At 35.0% G+C, this 20549-nt stretch overlaps 2 protein-coding genes across 7 annotated transcripts; both read left to right on the top strand.

The window, feature by feature from the left end:
* Positions 1 to 968: 968 nt before the first annotated feature.
* LOC110792379 (probable rhamnogalacturonate lyase B) lies at positions 969 to 12263 on the top strand. 5 transcript variants are annotated; one of them, XM_056837921.1, is made up of 18 exons: positions 969 to 1288; positions 1470 to 1548; positions 3159 to 3294; positions 4401 to 4491; positions 5395 to 5516; positions 6402 to 6461; positions 6647 to 6766; positions 7119 to 7238; positions 7736 to 7877; positions 8878 to 9048; positions 9163 to 9318; positions 9410 to 9516; positions 9800 to 9887; positions 9986 to 10127; positions 10490 to 10646; positions 10833 to 10949; positions 11168 to 11291; positions 11747 to 12263. In XM_056837921.1, exons 3-18 carry the CDS (start codon positions 3173 to 3175, stop codon positions 11990 to 11992), a joined length of 2085 nt encoding a protein of 694 aa, XP_056693899.1. In that variant the 5' UTR covers positions 969 to 1288; positions 1470 to 1548; positions 3159 to 3172; the 3' UTR covers positions 11993 to 12263. The 5 variants fall into 5 exon arrangements, with proteins under 5 accessions (XP_056693899.1, XP_056693900.1, XP_021852898.2 ...); XM_056837922.1 differs by having other exon boundaries at positions 1467 to 1548; XM_021997206.2 differs by having other exon boundaries at positions 970 to 1288; positions 3139 to 3294.
* A 1613-nt stretch (positions 12264 to 13876) lies between these two features.
* LOC110792619 (actin-7) lies at positions 13877 to 19583 on the top strand. Of its 2 annotated transcripts, none has more exons than XM_021997467.2 (5): positions 13877 to 14084; positions 16862 to 16932; positions 17263 to 17656; positions 18248 to 18861; positions 19301 to 19583. In XM_021997467.2, exons 2-5 carry the CDS (start codon positions 16873 to 16875, stop codon positions 19364 to 19366), a joined length of 1134 nt encoding a protein of 377 aa, XP_021853159.1. In that variant the 5' UTR covers positions 13877 to 14084; positions 16862 to 16872; the 3' UTR covers positions 19367 to 19583. The 2 variants fall into 2 exon arrangements, with proteins under 2 accessions (XP_021853159.1, XP_056693897.1); XM_056837919.1 differs by lacking the exon at positions 13877 to 14084 and adding an exon at positions 16595 to 16730.
* The last annotated feature ends 966 nt before the right edge of the window (positions 19584 to 20549 follow it).

Raw genomic sequence — 20549 nt, 5'->3', positions numbered from 1 at the left:
ACGGGAGTTCGAATATGAGATTTATCGTGCACATACTGCGATACGGAGTATTAACCATTAAGTCAAGACCTGATGTACAATACTCAATTTTTTCGGACTATGTGACGTATTGCTTAACTTTAGTTAATACCAAGTACCCTATAAACATCGTATGCAATATCTAGTGTCCAAAATCTTGAACTGAAACCAATAAAAATGCTACATATATAGGCACAAAACATAATATGTACATCTCAAGCTCATTTTTTGATAATAAATGTGTAAATTGCAATTAAAGCCCAATCTATAAAAAATCAAAGCCCAACCAATAGTCCATGGATGTTTTGTTTTTTTTAATTGGACAATAATTTTATTTAAATTTTTTAAAATGACATGGTTTCATCTTAAAATCAATTGGTGATAGTTAGAGTAGTTCACTAATATTATATGTTATCTCCTTCTTTCTTATTAGACCTGATCAACTATAGCCCAGCCCTCGTAGCCCGACCCAAAAATACAATTTTTTTTTTTTGGGTGTACCATCCGGTTCACCCTTAGGGCTAATCCGGATTCGGGGCGAGTTCTGAGTGAATAGGTTCCAGTCCCCTCCCAATTGTTGTTGCTGGGGATCGAACACGGGTTCTCCCTACCAAGTTCAGCCTCAATCACCACTGAACCAACAGACAATTGGTCCCAAAAATACAATTTGGATAGCCTAAAATATGCATTTTTAGACCAAAACCCGAGCCCAACCCGAAAAGCCCGTTTACTGGGCATAATTTTTAGTGTTAAAGCTCGGTCCGGCCCGAATTTTAATCACCTATATTCTCTGTGTAAGACAACTAGTCCCGATTCACATGTGAGTTATATTTCTTAACAATTACCCCTATGTTATATTGTAATGGACAATATAACAAAAGCAGTTGGACCCTTGTTATATTGTGAATGTTTATATTGGCCAAGAAAGTCATGGACCAACTGAAAGTCTGAAACACACCTAAAGTTAGCTCTCTATCTCTATCACAACAGCAGCATGTTAAGAGCTAGTTAGAGGGAGAAATTAAAGTGAAAGAGTAAACTTGAAGAAAAGGTGAAAAATATAGTGACAAGGAAGAATATTTAGTAGTAAGAAGAATGCTTTAATTCAAGGTGAAGCCTTCTTCAATTCGATCGATCTTCCCAACCCAAACTTCTATTTTTATACTTATATATATTTGGTTACCAAACAGTCCACTATCAAATTGATCAATTTCCTATAAATCCCATTTTTCTCCTCCATGCATACCATTGCTTCTTCTCCTATCCTCAGGTAATTTTACTGCTTCCTCTGTTCTTTTTTAGTTGACACTGTTTGAGAAAGAAAGACAGCGTTGTTGTTATTATTTGTGTAATATATATAATTATATATTAGGAATTTCTTAATTAATTAAATTTGGAAATTATATATATAATTATATGTACATGGGTCGTTTCTAATTTGGAATTAGTAGGAAGAGAAGGTGGAGAGTCTACAATAATCATCAAGTTGAAGCCCATTGGAATATGTTACATGTCCATTACCTTCTTCATGTAAGTTCTCCATTCTCACCCCTCTAAGCTCTTAATTACTTAATTATCAAAACTTTGTAAAACTTTAGATTGAAAGTGATCTCCTTTGCACTATGCCAAGCTTAATTGTAAGCTTTGTAGTAGCAATTGAAGTTTCTTTATGAAAAAGTAAAGGGTCGATCTCTTATGAGACTGCCATACGCATAAAACTATTAATGTCGCCGTTAAAAAATTATATAAATATTTACACCAAAACAAAAAAAATAATAAATATAACAAAAATTTTATGCGCACACTAAGCTAAGTAAGGTGCCTACTCCCTAGGCATGTGAAAGAAAACAAATTGAAAGGGTCACATAAAGTTCAATGAAATCCTCCCTTGCTACTTATTACTCCGTATTTAATAGGAGTAAACGTTTGAACATTTAACACTATTACTTTACTAGTCTCTCTAATTATAAGTAACAACTAGGTATCCGTAAACCTTAATTGGTTCGATTCTCGTCTAAGGAGCAAATAGTAAGCCTAGCTTTGTCATGCTCTATTGTTCTCACCTAAGTTAGAGTTTTCCACTCAATTAAAAAAAAAATGTTCATTATCTTTTGTCACATCTACTTCTCAATAAAATAATACGGAGTAACTCACAATATCATTTCAAATATACTTTTCAACAAATAATAAATTACTCGAAATATTTGATAATAAAACAACAAATTTATCTCGTAAAACTGTGTGCTATAATAAGTGTAAAAAGTAAAAGTAATATGGGACGAAAGGAGTATACATATGTTTGAATGTTTGTCACCTTTCGTTTGTACACCATATGATTCTTTACCTTTATTCGTTGTCCTCAAATTCCCAAGTTGAAGACTTGAAGTGTATAGTTCTTCCAATTGTTTTCCTACTATTTTCCAACTTAATTAGGTCATCAATGTTGTTTTCATGAACGTTTGTGTTCGTACTTCGTAGTAGTCTCTTTGGGTAAATACATTAACACGGAACACTATATTTAAAGTCAAATTTTATTATTTATTTGAGTGTAACACTAAATTAATTTGCTCGTACTACGAGTACTATAATACAGAATTACAGAGTACTTAATTGTTAATTAGAAAGAATCCGCATAAATTCAACCATGCATTATAAATTTAAATATAAGTCTATGTATCACTTGTGCATAGTAATTTGTATTGCGTTTATGATTCATTCACACCAGGAAAAAAGAAACAATTATACGTATTACCATAAATTATATTTCCCAAATCCTATTGATAAATACAAGCAATATGAATAAAATGACATTAAAATCTCCAATAAACAATAATTACTTGGACAATTTATTTATTTTCCTAGTTAAAGAATCAAATCAAAAATTAAAACCATATAATAAAATTTACCATATACATATCTACTAATTTATTACTTTAACTTGTGAAACATGCCTTATCATATATCTTTCCATAATTCCATTCACAATCTTTATACTCCGTAATATATTGCATGTATTCATGTTACATTTTACACTCTTTTTTCATGTTGTAATAATGTCTAGCTCAAAATAAATCAATTATGTTAGCTATTTTATCAAGTTATCCTGTTCTTAATTAACAGATCAATAATCCCCTGATCAGCACACTTTTAAAATATGCTGATGATCATGCAAGGAGCTCAATTGTGCCTCGTAATTTTGATTTTGGTTAATCTCTTGGAAGTTCTTCATGCCAATTACATCACCTCATCATCATCTTCTATGCAATTGACAAATAGGTAACTTTTCCCTTTCCTCTTGAACAATATTTTTACTTAAATTGGTTATAAAGATGGTTGTGGGCAGAGTCTGGTCGTACCTCGTGCCAAGCCTGTGTGCCTTGGCCAGTGGCGGATCGATCTTGAGCAGTTTTACGAGGGGGCCCAGTAGAAAAAAAAATAGCAATATATACTGTGTAATTATATAATTATACACATATTTTAAAAGGGGCCGTAACTGAAAATACACTATAAAATTTTCGGCTATGGGGCTGGGCCCACCCCAAATCTAACTAAGATCTACCCCTGGTCTTGGCCTAGATAGGCCCGCTCAACGACAAGCCACCAGCAATGTGTCATGTTGTAACTTTTTTTTTTTTTTTTTGTGTTGGGCCATGTCGAGCGATATGTTGGCCCTAGTTAGTGGAATAGTTAGTAATAGCTCTAGTAAGAGTCCCTTAAGTAGTAGAATTGGACCGGGTCTCGTGCCCCCAACGTGTCGGGAACGGGCTAAGGAAAAGTCGTGTCGGGCTCATACCTCTTTTCCATAAATGGGGGCGCATGCACGACTTATCCTATGTGTCGTGTCGGGTGTTCTATCTAATTTTAAGATGTTTAGGTTAATTGGTTATAAATAAGGATGTTGGCGTACGGGCAGGCCCGTCGTACTCATATCGGACTCATGCGAAATTTTAAAAATGATGTTCATGCATAGGTCATGGGCTCATGGCCCCATCAGTGGCTTCTCATGTCATGTCATGTCAATTTTGTATATTCTGTGTGTCGTCCTGGTTCATGCCTAGCTCTATTAAATAGGATTGCGCTCACACATTAGGTTGCACGATTTTTACAAGTCCATTTTGTATTTTAATACAATTGCATTTTAGACGTTTTTCACTTCAATTTACAAAAGCTACTAAGGAGTACGTATTTGTTTTCACATTCATTAATTTGTTGAATTACTATAAATTATGAATTATGAATCTCGGTAACTATTGTTTGATTATGAGAAAAACATGAAGAATTAAAGATATCCCTTAATTTAATTTTAATCCCTAAAATTTAATTTGATCGGTTAATTAATACTGGCCTATCAATACATTTACTTCTATGCTTTATTTTTACAGAAATTCAACAATCGACCAAAAAGTATACGAAAGTTCAGAGGATATACAAGGACCATCACCAAGGGTGCAACTTCTTTATCAAGATAACTACGTACGGATTAATCAATACCCTATCTCTTTTTTACTTTTTACTGTGAGTATGTCTCCTACGAGACCACTACATGCATAAGAGCATGAACAAATAACAATGGTGAGATACTGAGATGGTTCAAAAACATAATAAATTTATCCCTCTTTTATATCATCCTCCGCATTACATTCCACTACCTCTTATATTGTTCTACGATGGTGACTTGGTGAGCATCATCACAATTATCTCTCCTACATTTTTCAATTAAATAAGCTGAAATGGGAGGAGTTGGGCAGAAAAATCAAGCAAGTGGGTGACAAATGTCAAATTTTAGTTGGATGATGGCTCGTGGGCCGAGGTTGTCAGTGACCCAGCTGGCCAGCAGTCACTACAACCTCATACCATGGGATGCTATGGGGCATTATCTACAATAACGAGGTTACCCACAAAGAGAAGAGAGGGTGTTGTGAGTCCTTAGAAACTTACCACTGCTCATGCTCTAAGATCGCCGCTGATGTCAACAATAAAAAATAACTATTTGATATAATTAATAATAATAGAATATAATTTGATTAAATATCATACTCCGTAACTAACAGAGTATTTGGTAAGAACTTGGTCTTATACAGAAAACTGCCTTACTTAAGTTTTAGGTTCCAATGTGATCTTTTCCATTTGATAACGCAAAAATAAATCGAGTTTCAAAAATTCACCAAATACCTTTCGAGTTTCAAAAATTCACTAAATATCTTTCGAGTTTCAAAACTTAATACACTAAATAACCGTAATTGACTCGAAAATCAACCCATTAACATCTAATTAACCCACACTAGACCCCAATTAACCCCTAATTTTTCTGCGTTCACTTTTACTACTCCCTAATTGTTCTCTTACAACATTTAACAACAATATTTTGGCAAACAGATAGTGTTGGACAACGGCATAATACAAGTGACGGTATTGAATCCAGAGGGAAGTGTCATCAAAATTCATTACAATGGCATCGCTAATTTGCTCGAGCAGCTCAACGATGAATCCGACAGAGGGTATCCCTTTTCTCCTTCATTTTTTCAATCTATTTCTAATTTGATAATCCTTTTCAAATTGGAGTATAATTTATTGTTTTGGCCCTATAAATTATTGCATATTAGGTGTTTGTTTTTATTCATTGGTGAATCTACGAATTCTAAGTTGTTCACTAATTAGTATTATCGTGATTCATCTGAACTTATTTGTCTTTTTAAAACTTAACTAGTAAGAAGTACAACATTTTTTTTCATTTTGATAATCTTCTTAGTTTGTCTAAAGACATATCAGAAAAGGTTGAGTTTGGAGTTTGTTGAAAACCCATGAAGTGAAATTAGGAGGCGATTTGGCTTTGTTCTCTTCGCCTGGTCTGAATGTGTTACGCGAGTGATTTTTTCTTTTTCCTTTTTTGGTTTGGTCTGGTCTAATATGGTCTGATTTTTCTAGTCTGATCTAATAAGCAATAAAAATAAGTCGAAGAGAATAGAGTCCAAATTGATGAAACCAATTGTTTGGGAAAGTGGAAAGGTTAGGGAAGAAGGGGAAAATACAAGGGAAAGAGGAAGAGAAAGAACTCATGATTTTTTGTTGTGTGTGACAAAAGAAGAAAGTAGAAGTGGAAACACAAGAGGTGACACATGAGTCATGACATGCAAATTTTACAAAATTTTACTGTAGAGTTTGTTGAAGTTACTTTTTCTTAAGTTTAAAATAACAATGTTGCTTTCGAGTTTCGATACTACTAACTTTGTTGCTTTCGAGTTTCGGAACTTGATTTGTTTCAATAAATTGCATGTGTTTCAGTCCTATGTTTCTTGTATTGGACCTTTTTACTTCTGAAGCAGTACCAAACTACCAACGTATATAAACTTGAGTGACTAATTAAATCTTACTGTAATATACAGGTATTGGGATGTTGTCTGGAAAGGAGAAGGAGTTACAAGAAAAAAGGGAAACCTGGATAGGTACTGAACTACTTATCACTTACTTGCTTACAAGTTACAATACCAGATTTCGCGGTGGCTGAATTGTTTTCTTGTAGTGTGTTCAATATAATAACAATTCACAGACTTTGTTTGGTTGTTTCTGACATTATGATTTCAGATCATTTTATTGCTAATATTCCATATGCTGATCAAAATTTGTGTAGGCTTCCATGTACAGATTTTAAGGTCATAGTAGAGACAGATGAGCAAGTAGAGGTCTCCTTTACAAGAACATGGAACTCATCCTTCTATGGCAAACTTCCCCCTTTGAACATTGACAAAAGGTCCTTCCTTCTAAACAACAACACCTCATGTTCTTTGCAAAGTCTTTTTCCTCTATGATAACATTTAGTCTTCTTACTACATCCGTTTCAAAATGATCTTTACACTTTATGTTTTCGTCTGTTTCATAATATCATGTCATTCATCATTATCATTACCCCATGTATATTGTATTTTATATTATTTATGGACACGAAATTTTATTATCTTACCCCCTTTTAATATTAGTTTGTGTTTTATGCATGCTTCTTTGATTTTGTGAATTTCAAATGTGTGGAAAACAAGTTTTTTGGTATGGAATCGAGTATTTTAAACTTTTTCCTTTATGTTAAACTATGAAAAATCTGTGTGTAGGTTTGTTATGCTTCGAGGTTCCTCTGGTTTCTACGCTTATGCTATCTATGAACGCCCAAAAGATTTTCCGGGTTTTACTCTAGCAAATACTCGGCTTGCATTCAAGCTCAACAAACTATGGTAAGACATGTTCATTATAACACACTTTATATCTCAAAATGCATGTAACATAATTCACTGTGCTTCCTTACATTCTGCTAATTTGCTGATATGTTTCTGCTGCAATTTTGAATTACATAACATTTCTGCCTATGACTTTTTAGTATGATCTACTGTAGTTGAGAAGTAAAGGAAAGGGTGTTCTCTTAATGGGCACTTCTGCTTCCTGAATGTCAGATGTTTGACCTAATTTGTGATCATATATATGTCATGGAAGAAAGGAGAAAAGACAATTAGTTTTCCTTCGCTTATTAATACCGAGCAGTAAGCCCGTAATCATATGAATGCCTCTTCATTGTACTACTATAGCATGAATTTAGGAATTTGGATAATTCCTAGGAAGTATAGATAGAAAATGAAGAGCCGAGTTTTTACTAACTAATGATTGATATATCTTTACTGTGACATGTCAAACCTTTTGAACTTAGAACTAACATTTTGATCAATTGGGTGGGCAGGTTTAACTACATGGCTATGGCAGATGACCGGCAAAGACAATTGCCTCTCCCGGATGATCGTTCACCTGAGAGAAGCGAAGTTTTAGCTTACCCTGAAGCTGTTTTACTCACCAACCCAATTGAGCCAGAGTTTAAAGGAGAGGTACCTTCTTATCTTATCCTGTCTATTTTCTTCTAATATTCCACACAACCTGCTTAACAAAGAAAAGACATAGGAAAAAAAACATAGGAAAATGAGTGGAAAACTCGAGTTGGATTCAATGGAGAATGATTGTGCTTAGAGGATTGTAAATTGTATTTTATGAATTAAGGTTGAATTCTCTTGTGAGATTAAATTGTGTATGTGAAATCAAGGTTTATATTGAAGGATTATTCTATATTAGAGGATGATTTCTTCAAGGTTTATATTAAGTATGTTTTGTGGGCCCATAACCCATAGGTCCAGGAACGTGGTTGGTAAGATTAAGTTCCGCTGCATGTTAAGAGTTAATTGTAATCTTTAAGAGTTAAGTGTTCTTAATTAGCAGCTACACATGGTTCTTTGAATGTTTATCCTAGGATCAAAAAATTGCTTAACCATCTCCTTTTCATAAGCAAAGGTGCTACGGCGGCCAATGTTCTAATGTTTGCAACTGATGCATCATCTGTAGACCAATGTTACTAACTTGCTATATATGGGGTGAAAGTTTCATGGGAGGATTGTAATAGAAACCTGAAATAGCTACTCGTTTGCGTCTTACTCCCCTTGCACCTCCTATTAGCCGATATATGGACTTCAACTAAGGTGTCGTTTGGCTCACATAGGAAGTATAATTTCACATGAAACACAAATTCATAGGAAATGACTTCCTGAATTAAATTCATGGAAACTTCCTAAAGTTGTTTGGTTAATAATGTGGGAAGTAACTTCCCATGGGAATTTCTACTTACCTAGGGGGACTAGGTAAGATAATTCCTCCTTTTTGTGGGAAGTTGAAATTCCTACGAAGTTTCTCTTCCCGTATTTTATCAAAATTTTGTCAACCAAACAACTCACAAACTTTGCAATTCCTAGGAATTCTAACTTCTCATGTTTTTGTATGCCAACCAAACAACACCTATGTACGTCAAGTCCTGATGGCATCTGGTTTGCTAATGTGTAGGTCGATGACAAATACCAATACTCTGGTGAAGCCAAAGACATCCAAGTACATGGGTGGATATGCAGCAAACCCGCCACTGGACTTTGGCAAATCATTCCTAACAACGAGTTTCGATCTGCCGGACCTACCAAACAATATCTTACATCACATGTTGGCCCGACTTCCCTCTCTGTAAGTTGAACAATATATGGTTATATGACTCCAATTGTCTAGTTTTGTGCATTGCCTGATTGTTGTATGACCTCTAACTTGCGCGTTTATGCCATTATGTGGTGATAAAATCAGGTACTCCTGAGTACTCACTACTCAGGTGAAGAACTTATGGCAACGTTTGAAGATGGAGAGCCGTGGAAAAAAGTTTTAGGACCTCTTTTTGTGTATGCTAATTCTATGACAAGTGAGGGTGACTCGCGCCAATTATGGGAGGATGCAAAAGAACAGGTTTTTCAGCTACTGAATCAAGCAAATAGAAATTTTGCCAATTCTTCGCTATAGACCTATAATAGTAATATGTTTACAAACTTGATTGCAGTTGAGTGTTGAAGCAAAACGTTGGCCTTACAGCTTTGCAGTATCGGATGATTTCCCATCATCTGACCAGCGAGGCAGTGTTAACGGTAGCTTACTCGTCTATGACAGGTTGGTGAACCCAACATTGTGAAAATTTACTGCTTTGATTCTTTGTTTATGTCAATAACTATGCCACGTCCGGATATGAATCTCAATTTCACTCTAAGAAAGCGTTCTATTTACCTGATTTTCACTTACTTTTCCTGAACTTATCCGAACATATCAAAACTTATTGTAGTTATATAAATTGTAGTTAGGTAGCCCTTATTTTTCCTGAACTTATTTTTCCTGAAATAAGTAGAAATAAGGTTGTTCAGAACAAAACCTTACTGTTTTTGTTCTTTTATGCAAGGTATCTGAAAACAAATACATCAGCACGCAAAGCGTATGTTGGGCTTGCAGCTCCAGGAGAAGTTGGATCTTGGCAAAGAGAAAGCAAGGTAATTCAAGTTTTTTTTTTCCGTTGCTATGACATTCAAATATTTCCTGTTGCATCAACTTGTTACTTCTACCAATAATATATAACATCTTTTTTTAGGGATATCAATTCTGGACTAGAACAGATGACGGGGGTCATTTCACCATTGAAAATATACGACCTGGGAACTATAATCTCTATGCTTTGATCCCCGGCTTCATTGGAGATTACAGATACAATGACACACTTAATATATCAGCAGGTATATATCACCAACCTATTAATGTCATATACTTCCTCCGTCCTATTTTTATAGTATCGTTTGACTAAAAACACTGGTTTTAAGAAAAGTGGAATATAGTATATGAGAAAGTGGAATATAGTACATTGATGATTGATTATTTGATTTGTATGAGAAAATAGAATATAGTACATGGGGGAGGTTTTCAATGCATTTTTAATTAATAAAGTACATGGAAAGTGGGAAACTTAATGGTCAAAAATAGAAACACGACTATAATTCCCCGATTTGGAAACGGGACTATAAATATGGGACGAAGGGAGTAGTATGTATGTTTTAAGGTGGTTAAAAGCTGATGCAAGTATTATTTACTTGGAAACCAGCAGGTAGTTCTATGGATATGGGTGACCTTGTGTACGATCATCCAAGAGACGGACCTATATTGTGGGAGATAGGCATTCCAGACCGTTCTGCTGGAGAATTCTTCGTTCCTGATCCTGATCCAAAGCTTGTCAATCCGCTCTATCTTACGCGTGACAAGTTAGTTTTCCATGGACTATCAAAAGTTCAAAACCATTTATCTTTCCTTAAAACTGTTGAAAATGTTTCAGTGTATAGCCTTTTACACTTGCGTTATTCATTTTCATGTTCATATTCGTTGTTCAAAATTTCTCCGTAAAAATGGGAGTTATGATTTGACATAGAACCTGATCTTGTTCTCAACAGGTATCGGCAGTATGGTTTATGGGAAAGGTATACTGATTTGTACCCTGACGAAGATTTGGTTTATACTGTAAATGTGAGCGACTATCAGAAAGATTGGTTCTTTGCTCAAGTTACTAGGTGAAATTTCCCTTCTTACTCTCTATTATCTGATCATTATTATTGTTCCATACTTGTTGCCTAGGACGTAATTAGTATTTGCTAATCATGCACTAATCTTAGGTTAGTAGTCTGAAATTGCATTGATATATTGAGTACTCATTGTTTGGAACTAGACCGGAAGAAATACCCTTTTTTGTTTTTGTAGATTGTTTATAGCCTAACTAAACAACTTTCAGGAATGTAAACAACACGTATCAAGGAACGACATGGCAGATCAAATTCCAACTCGACAAACTCGACCCCTCGGGAACCTATTACTTGAGAATAGCACTAGCATCAGCAACTAGTTCAGAATTACAGGTATATAATCTACAACATGTTCTTATTTCTTAATAGACCTTATCAAAGGCGTTCCGGCTGGGTTTGGTTTGGGCCATGTCAAAAAAATCTGCCCATTAGGTCGGGCTGGGCCAAACTTCAGGCCGAATGGTTCTGCCCAAAACCCCGCTATTTCAAGCCAAAATAGAGGGCTTTTGGGGCATTTTTGGGCCGATTTTATAACTAAAATTCCAATTTTGAGTTGCCCAAAACCTGACCAAAATTTAAAAAATCGAGGCATAGCCCGGCCCAAAAATGGGCCAAAAAGTTCTGTCCAAAACCCACCATTTTTCGGACAGGGCCAGCGGGCCGGGCTCATGATGATCAGGTTATGTTCTATCCTGAGAATATCGTGTCTTTTTTTATCCAAACCTCCAATAAAATTCTGCATTCTTAATGCACTAACGTACTATTCCAACATGCATCTTACATTACAGGTAAGGATTAATGATCGACATGAAAAACCTCCATTATTTACGAGTGGACTAATAGGGTACGACAATACGATTGCTAGGCATGGCATCCATGGGTTGTATTGGCTTTACAATGTGAGCATACCCGGTGACAAATTTTTGTTGGGTAATAATACCATTTTCTTGACACAAGCTTGGGGTCTTAGCCCATGGAGAGGCATTTTGTATGACTACATTCGTCTTGAAGCTCCCGTTGATGATGTCGTCTAATTCTTTACTAATTAGTTTTAATTCATTGTTAATCCATGTATATATTACACTTTATACACAATTTTGTGGGAAATAGATCATTGTATTAGCTCTATTGTGTTAAAGGGAAAAAGAGGGATATATAGGACAAATAATTACTTTAGTTTTCAATTTTTTGGTTATTTGTTAGCAAATTAAGGAATCCCTATTATTGATGTTTGTAGGAGGAAGAGGAGAATCTATGATACTTAAATAGAGTATACTTTTAAATTACAAAGTATCTTTAATTTGATTCGATTGGAATAGGAATGTTGAATGTGATCCTTCTATCCTAGTAGTTACACTATGAAGTTAAATGTGCAATTAAGTCGAGAATGTGAAATAAATTATCTAAATAGATTCTTAATTTTAATCTGATTTGACAATAGGTAGATGGGTGTTTTTTTTATTGCTTTTTCTCTCCTTTTTTCCACTTTTGTCCTTAATTTATTTATGGAAATAATTGTTACTCAATAGCCTCATATTTCGTACTCCGTATAAAATAGCCATGTTCTCCGTAATTAAATCACTATGGAAGTGTGGAATCTTTATACATATTGTGCACATGTAAGTTTTTCACACTAGAAATCAGACTATAATCTCATACCCTCTTCTAAACCATCCTACAATCTATTACTATATATTAAAACAGACACCAGGAATGACACGTGTCATTTCCTGATGCGATTTTTTCCCGCCAAAAAAATCACTTTTCAAAAAAAGTGTATCTGTTTTATTTTATTTTTATTCTCTACTTTTTTATAAACAATTTATGTATGAAATAAAATTTATTTTATAAATTATGGCAATAATAGATACGACGTAATAATAATTATTCTAAATTGGTAATATTTTAGTCAAATCGTTATATTAATAATGGAAAACATATCACTCAATATTTTAGTCAAATTACCATATTAGCATTTTAAATATGCATATTAGATGAACAAATTTAAACGAGTATGTTAAAAATGTTATAACTATGCAGTAGTTTGGGAGATATTCATTTAAATATTTTATGAGAAAAAATAATTAAAATCTGTGCGTGCACGGGATCTAATCTAGTATGAAATAAAATGTTCCTCCTCAAACTTTTTTATGCATGAAACATGATTTGAAAACATATACGGAGTAATCTCTCTTCTATAGAGCTATGTCATTGAAAATTTATGCTCTATTCAGAATGCTATAAGATCTTAACCTAGGTACATTTCCGTGTAAGGATCAAAATGCTACACAATCTTAACCTAATTATTTCTAATGATGATTTCATTAATGTTTAAACGAAGAATTAAGACAAAAAGGAGAGCTTAGCTTCTAATCATGGGACACAAAACAAATTAGGATGTGGCTAACTCTTGATGATGTCATTTCAACCTTCTAACATTTATTACGTGTCTAATTTAGAAAACAGGCTCTTTCTTCTCACGGTTTTATCGATTTATAATAAGTTCACAACATCTTACATCAAAAGAGACAATGGATGGAGAACTTTAATTTCTTTTGTTCTTATCCTTAAAGTTAGTAGATCTTTTGTCCGTCAAGCCCATATGCTAGCACATAGGGCAAGATTGCAAGAACGGACAACTTTGTTGATGGTTATTAAGGCCCCGTTCAGTATCGTTTTTAGTTTCTAGTGTTCGTTTTTTTACAAAACTAAAAACCAAAATATGAAAGCACAAAAAATAGTTTCCAGTTTTTCGTTGCCAGTTTTCAAAATTAATATGATTACTATGACTATTTTTTAGTTAATGATTCAATCAAAATCACATGACTTTTAGTACAAAATACCAAAAACTGCAAACTGATAGTGATATCGAGAAAATACGTCAACATTTAATGAAGGGTGATTACTGATTAGGGTTCCCTAACACTAATTATGCAAAATTGAATTGATTCTCTCTTGAAAAAACATTTGAAAAAAAAAGCGACAACACAACAACATCAATATATTCCGCCAATCTCGCTGTCACTCTCTCCTCTTCCTTTTTCCTTCTTCTTCTTCTTCCTCTTTCACTTTCTCTCTCCTCTGTTTCTTCAATTAGCAGGGCATCTCCTTTGAACTCCTCTCAAGGTGAAATCTCCCTTTCTATTACTGAATCTTTCAATTATCATCTTCTAACATGTCTAATTACATTTCTGTTTGCATCAATTTAAATTTTGAATTTGTGTGTTCATTTTATTTGAATTTTCTTCGATTTTCGTGCATGAGTTTGAATTAACTTTTATTTTTGTAGAATTAATTTGTTGTTCCGATCTAGTGATTTGTTTTCTTGATTCTGTGCTTTATTTGAGTGATGATTTCAGCTTAGTAACCAAAATTAAAAGGCGAACTGTGTTTTTTTTAAAGGAAAGAAAAATGAGGGTTTTAGGTTAGAGAGTAGGTTGGAGATGGTTGGCTTGTGCTGTACTTGTTATTTGGATGATTTAGGATGGAGTGAGTTAGAATAGTAGTTTGCATGTAATTGGAATTTGGAATTAACCAAAACAAGCTAGAGAATCTCATATATGGTGGGGTTTGGGAGGTCCAAAGGTGTATCGTGTGTGGTTGTGTCGCGTTGCGTTGCGCAGCTGCCCTTAGCTCTACACAGTAGTAAATCGTTAGTCCTTCCGTATTTTATTCAAGAGTTACATGTTGACCGGCACTTAGACGAAGTTTTTGTAACAGGTAGCTTTCTGGCTGATAGTTGGTAGGTTGGATTTTAGTGTTGTACACCTTCCTAAGCTATAACGAGCCACGGGTTTTAAGAATTAGCTTTGACTGTTAATTTATACGAAGTAATATGGTTCTTATATTCTTATTCGAGTATAATGCTTTCGTAATCTTTTGGTATGTTGGGAGAAATTAAAGGTTGAAGTTCGACCTTGAAAAACTTGGAGGACTTATTACTTGTATCAGAGGGAGTAATTTGTTTTCTTGGAGACTCGAAAATTTGGTTGCCTTCTACCTCCTCTGTTCTTATTTATATGACACAATTGGGTTTTTGGCACTATTCACACATGATCATTTGATTTCATTTTGTGATTTATGCTTAAGAAAAAACATAGTCGTTTGGAGTCTTATTAGATTCATCTCAATAAATACTTTCAAAATATCAAATTTTTATAAATTTTTCTTATCCGTAATGAAAAATGTTAATTTTTGAAATTGTGCATTGGCAAACGTGCCTAAATAATTGTGTCATTTAAAAAAGAACGGAGGAAATTGTATTATTCTAGTCCTATACCAATTCACTTTATTCACTCCTCCAAGCTATGCACTAGAACATGGGAAATGGTGTATGATTTGCGGTGTATTGGTAGACTTGTGGTAACAGATCGAGGTGGAGAATTAGATACACTTGAGTAGTATTAGAATATCCACTTCTCCAGTGTACACTTGGATTTTTTTTTATGAGTGTAGGATATAGTATAGTTTGAAGTACATGCAAATGAGGTGTCGAGTGTCTTGCGTCCCAGAGCCTAGGCGGCTCAATCTAGAAAGGGGTCGTGCCTAACAAGAATGTCATAAACGGGAAAACCAGCACGTTGGAATATATCATTCAGTTTGTTATACAGGAACAGTTCTGCTATTAGGGAGTCTGTTAAGTAGTTTAAATACGTTCGTTTTTTCTCGCTCCTTTTGGTGCAATAATCATGGAGCCGGTCTCCTACCCCATTTGGATCTTGTGATAGGGTAAATGGCCCAATGCTGGAAATTATGAATAAAGGTCAAAAGAAACCACCACAGACTGTTTTTCCTAACCATGAATTTGGAGTTGAGGAGGAGTTAAAGCTCATGGTTGGGAGGTGGGGGCACTACCAACAACCTTATGGTTAGTGTAAATACTTGTCAGGTTACTTTTGACTCTTGAGGTGTACTGTTGTTGGTGTTGCAATAATTGAAGGTTTCTGAGTTTGCCAGTTGTGTAGCTTGGCTTTTCTATGGTGTGATTAATGTTAACATTATAGATTTCATAAGTTGAAAGTTGTACTCCGTACTACGAGTATTTTACTTTGTTGCAAATCTAGATCATGGAAAGAAGAGTATTTTTCATCGGGAGTTTTATATGAAATGTTGACACGAGAAAATGCAAGCTTTTATAATTATAGATGATGCAAATGTTAAGGAAACATTTGATTTTAAGTACGAAGTATTAATATTTGTTACCCCTTCATGAGAACTCAACCATCTACAGATTTTCTATTTGCTTTGAGTTTCATTTGGGAGTTCTCAAATATAAGTTAGATAGACCTCCGTAGAGGGGCTATCTTTTTGTAAAACTTTGATTTATTAATATATCGTTCCTAGCTTGCATCTAAAAAATATATATATATATATATAAGTTAGTTGCAGATTTGTTTTTTCTCCATGTGAAAATAAAAAATAGTTGTTTCTAAATTTTCTGATATTTTAAGCATATCTGATTAAATAAACACTTGGAAAATAGATTGAGATTGTGTTCCTATCACATGTTGCTTGTCTGACATTCGTCGTTCGTAGATATTCTCTTGTCTTTTTAACTTAAGGGTGTTGATTTGGGTTTTTTATTTACTGATTGGATCCAGTCTATTTATGGTTTTAGAAAGTTGGATAAAATAATAAAAAGGTATTATCTAGTGTTACTTTCAAATGCCAATTGGGTTTATCTTTTTAGAAAAAATGAATCATACTGGTTACATCTGAAGCAGTATAAATAGGTCACTGAAGTTTTAAGGATAAAATAAGCGGCAGTGTGGGGTAAGAGATTGCAACTTGATAAATTTTTGTATATGATTGTCACTTGGTCACTTCTGGATTTTCAAAATCTTAATAGCAATTTTTTGTATTCTAAACCTGTTGATTTAAACTATTTGTGATTTTCTGTATAGTATAAAGAAGGATGGCTGACGGAGAGGATATTCAACCCCTTGTCTGCGATAATGGAACCGGGATGGTTAAGGTAAGTTTTATTTTGTAATACTTCCCTATTAAGCTTCTTTCAGAAATTTCAAGACCAACAATCTATATCTATATTTATACTAAAGCGCAACTTTTTTTCTCCTAATGTATATTAAATTACAAGGTAACTCCCTTTTATTTATTGCATCTAAATACAACTCATTTTCTTAGTTGTTGACATTGACAATCAAAATTATTAACTAATGTCCACTTTGAAATTACCATATTAATGTAACATTTGAATAAACTAATTGTTCATTTTTTTTCTAATGAAACCGTACATTGTACGGGTTCTAACTAGTGAAGTAATATGATCTACTTTCCTTGATAGGCTGGGTTTGCAGGAGATGATGCACCAAGGGCAGTCTTCCCCAGTATCGTTGGTCGTCCGAGGCACACTGGTGTCATGGTTGGTATGGGTCAAAAGGATGCATACGTTGGAGACGAAGCTCAATCCAAGAGAGGTATTTTGACGTTGAAGTACCCAATTGAGCACGGTATTGTGAGCAACTGGGATGATATGGAGAAGATTTGGCATCACACTTTCTACAACGAACTTCGTGTTGCCCCAGAAGAGCACCCTGTCTTGCTAACTGAGGCCCCACTGAACCCCAAGGCTAATAGGGAGAAGATGACTCAGATTATGTTTGAGACATTCAATGTTCCTGCTATGTATGTTGCCATTCAGGCCGTTCTCTCGTTGTATGCTAGTGGTCGTACTACAGGTTGGTATTGGTTTAATCTCACACAAGTTATCACTTTTTTCGTATTATATCTTTTTATCTGGTGATTCCATTTTGCTAAAAACATACGTTGTACGGAACTTCATGAAGGTTTCTTGTCCTGGTTTCAGAATGTTCCCACTTTAAACTCTTGCTAAATTGACTATGTTCCCATTCTTTTGCCTATTCCTATATGTTGACAAATCTACATTGAATGGAGCCTTACTGCCATATACACTTCTTGACTTCTTTTTAATAAAATCACGTGGCAACCAAATGACCAATGCCATAAACCTTCAATACATTTCGTATAACTTTTGTATACTTCTAAGTTCTTAGTGAACCATGCAACATCAACTTTGCTTTATATGAATCTTTTAGAAGCAAAAATGTCACTAAAATTTTATACGGTGTAAACTTGAAGCCATCTGTATTACTGGTTTCTGCTGACATTCTTTTACAGCCATTTTTCAGAAATTCAAATGTTCATACTTTCTGACAGTATGCATTTTGCACTTTTCCTTTCTTTTTTTGTTTTCTTTGTCATTTTTATTTTCTTCTTGTTTCCTGAAATTTCTCCCGTCTTCGTAACAGGTATTGTGCTCGATTCCGGTGACGGTGTGAGTCACACTGTTCCAATCTACGAGGGTTACGCTCTTCCCCACGCAATCCTCCGTCTGGATCTTGCCGGTCGTGATCTCACAGACTATCTCATGAAAATCCTAACCGAGAGAGGTTACATGTTCACGACATCAGCCGAACGGGAAATTGTCCGTGATATTAAAGAAAAGCTAGCCTACGTTGCTCTCGATTACGAGCAGGAGGCGGAAACAGCCAAGAGCAGTTCCGTGATAGAGAAGAACTACGAGCTACCCGACGGGCAAGTGATCACGATTGGTGCTGAGAGGTTCCGTTGTCCAGAAGTCCTGTTCCAGCCTTCACTGGTTGGAATGGAATCTTCTGGAATCCATGAAACAACCTACAATTCTATCATGAAGTGTGATGTGGATATCAGGAAAGACCTTTATGGTAACATTGTGCTCAGTGGTGGTTCAACTATGTTTCCTGGTATTGCTGATCGTATGAGCAAAGAAATTACTGCTCTTGCTCCTAATAGCATGAAGATCAAGGTTGTTGCTCCACCCGAGAGGAAATACAGTGTCTGGATAGGAGGATCTATCCTTGCATCACTTAGCACGTTCCAACAGGTATTCTTCTATCCGTATCACAATTCAATGCACTTTTTGGTCCTTTTGAGAAATTGTACTTCAGTTATTCAGTACTAGTCTTTTATGCACGCGATGCGTGCGAAAGTAAATAGAAAATAAATCAAAAAGTAATTAAAGAGTAAGTTGATCGAGTTTTGGACGTAAATCATGGACCGATTAATGGGTTTTCCATATTTTTATTGTATTTAATTTGTCAATGGTGGCAATTATGTCTAATTTATCCATATAATAAGTTATTTTAGGGACATTTTAGACTATTCTATAGAGGGACACCAAAATGTCATTTACGTTAATGACTTCAAGAGTTCCCTTATAGAATAGAGATATAAAGTAAATCCTACTGTGTTCTTATAAAAAGGAACAATGATAATGGAATTTATATACGAAGTAGTATTAATTATTCGTTTTTCTTTTTCAGATGTGGATCTCCAAGGGCGAATATGATGAGTCTGGCCCATCAATCGTACATCGTAAGTGTTTCTAAGTTATGTTTCCAAAACTGTTAGTCACCCCCCCCCCCCCCCCCCCCCCTGCCTCTAGGAACATACCAGGTTGGTGAACTGTTTAAGTCTTGTATAATTATAGTTTCGTTTATAATGAAATGAAGCTTAGGTACCGTGGATTTTGTAGAATGTAAGGCACTGAGTTTTTATTGGTGTTTGGATGGTTGTAACTGCGATTTAATGATATTTGGTTTGTAATTTGTTGAGAGTTTGTTAAATTTGCTTTAGTAGGAGTTTGGTAAATTTTGCAATGACGGGTTTTAGGGTTGTGTTAGCCTCCTTGTTGAATTAGTCCTTGTTTGTGAGTTTTCGTGTTGCATATTGTATCGGTGTCCCTTTTAGTTGTGCTGGAAGGAACACTAATTAATACGTGAGTACTCCGTATTAGTTAACCATTATCCGTGAGCTAGTACATGTTAGTTAACCAAGTCTATAATGGTCTTGGGTCCAAGCCAACTAAAGATGGCTGTGTGCTGGGTCGAGTGGGCCTAAATGGCCCGGCCCATGCCCAGCAACTCTGCATCGGGCCAGATCAAAAGGTTCAGCCGGGCTGGGTCGGGTTGGATTGTTGTGTCTAAGCCCAATTTTAGTAAATTTAATGCGCTTTGTCTCTTGTTGTGCCTTTTTCAAAAAATGAGGCCTAGCCCGGCCCGCGACTTCAGGAATGTGCTTTTTTCGTGCCCGTGCCGGGCTCGGGCTCCGCAGTCTCGGAATATAGGAAGAAGGAAATGGGGCCGGCTTAAGTTACTAGGTCATAACCTGCGCCTCATCCATACACAATAGAGTTCTTAGAGAAGAGCCATAACACAAAGAACCAAGAAGAAAAATGTAGTGAGACCCTTTTTGTTTATGAAGATTCAGGTGATTTTGAGCAAGTAATTATTGATACAGCCAATTAAATACATCGAAACTAAGAGGCAAAATGGAATGTGTTACGGTTTATGGAGAGAATATTTTGAAGTAGATGATTAGGTGATTTCTTTGAAATAGACAAATAGAGATTAGCATCTTTCTTATTTCATGTTTGTGATGTCTCATTGTCCTTGGAATCATTTTCTTGGATTTTACTCTGTTGTTAAAATGGTGTTTTGCTAGTTTGTGGGTGTAATTTTTGTTGAGGCATTGTTCGAGGATTAATATTTCGTACGGAGTTTTTGTTATGAC

This window comes from Spinacia oleracea, chromosome 2 (assembly GCF_020520425.1).
Source record: "Spinacia oleracea cultivar Varoflay chromosome 2, BTI_SOV_V1, whole genome shotgun sequence".
NCBI lineage: Eukaryota > Viridiplantae > Streptophyta > Magnoliopsida > Caryophyllales > Amaranthaceae > Spinacia > Spinacia oleracea.
The sequence above is the reverse complement of the archived record's forward strand: the minus strand, read 5'-3'. Positions and strand labels throughout refer to the sequence as shown.

Excerpts from the sequence above, each read along its gene's own strand:
- LOC110792379 (XM_056837921.1), top strand. The coding sequence starts at position 3,173 with ATGCTGATGATCATGCAAGGAGCTCAATTGTGCCTCGTAATTTTGATT. Across the intron at positions 5,517-6,401 it reads AACGATGAATCCGACAGAGG|GTATTGGGATGTTGTCTGGA; the intron begins GTATCCCTTTTC and ends TGTAATATACAG. Across the intron at positions 9,049-9,162 it reads TTGGCCCGACTTCCCTCTCT|GTACTCCTGAGTACTCACTA; the intron begins GTAAGTTGAACA and ends TGATAAAATCAG.
- LOC110792619 (XM_021997467.2), top strand. The coding sequence starts at position 16,873 with ATGGCTGACGGAGAGGATATTCAACCCCTTGTCTGCGATAATGGAACC. Across the intron at positions 16,933-17,262 it reads ATGGAACCGGGATGGTTAAG|GCTGGGTTTGCAGGAGATGA; the intron begins GTAAGTTTTATT and ends TTTCCTTGATAG. Across the intron at positions 18,862-19,300 it reads CACTTAGCACGTTCCAACAG|ATGTGGATCTCCAAGGGCGA; the intron begins GTATTCTTCTAT and ends TTTCTTTTTCAG.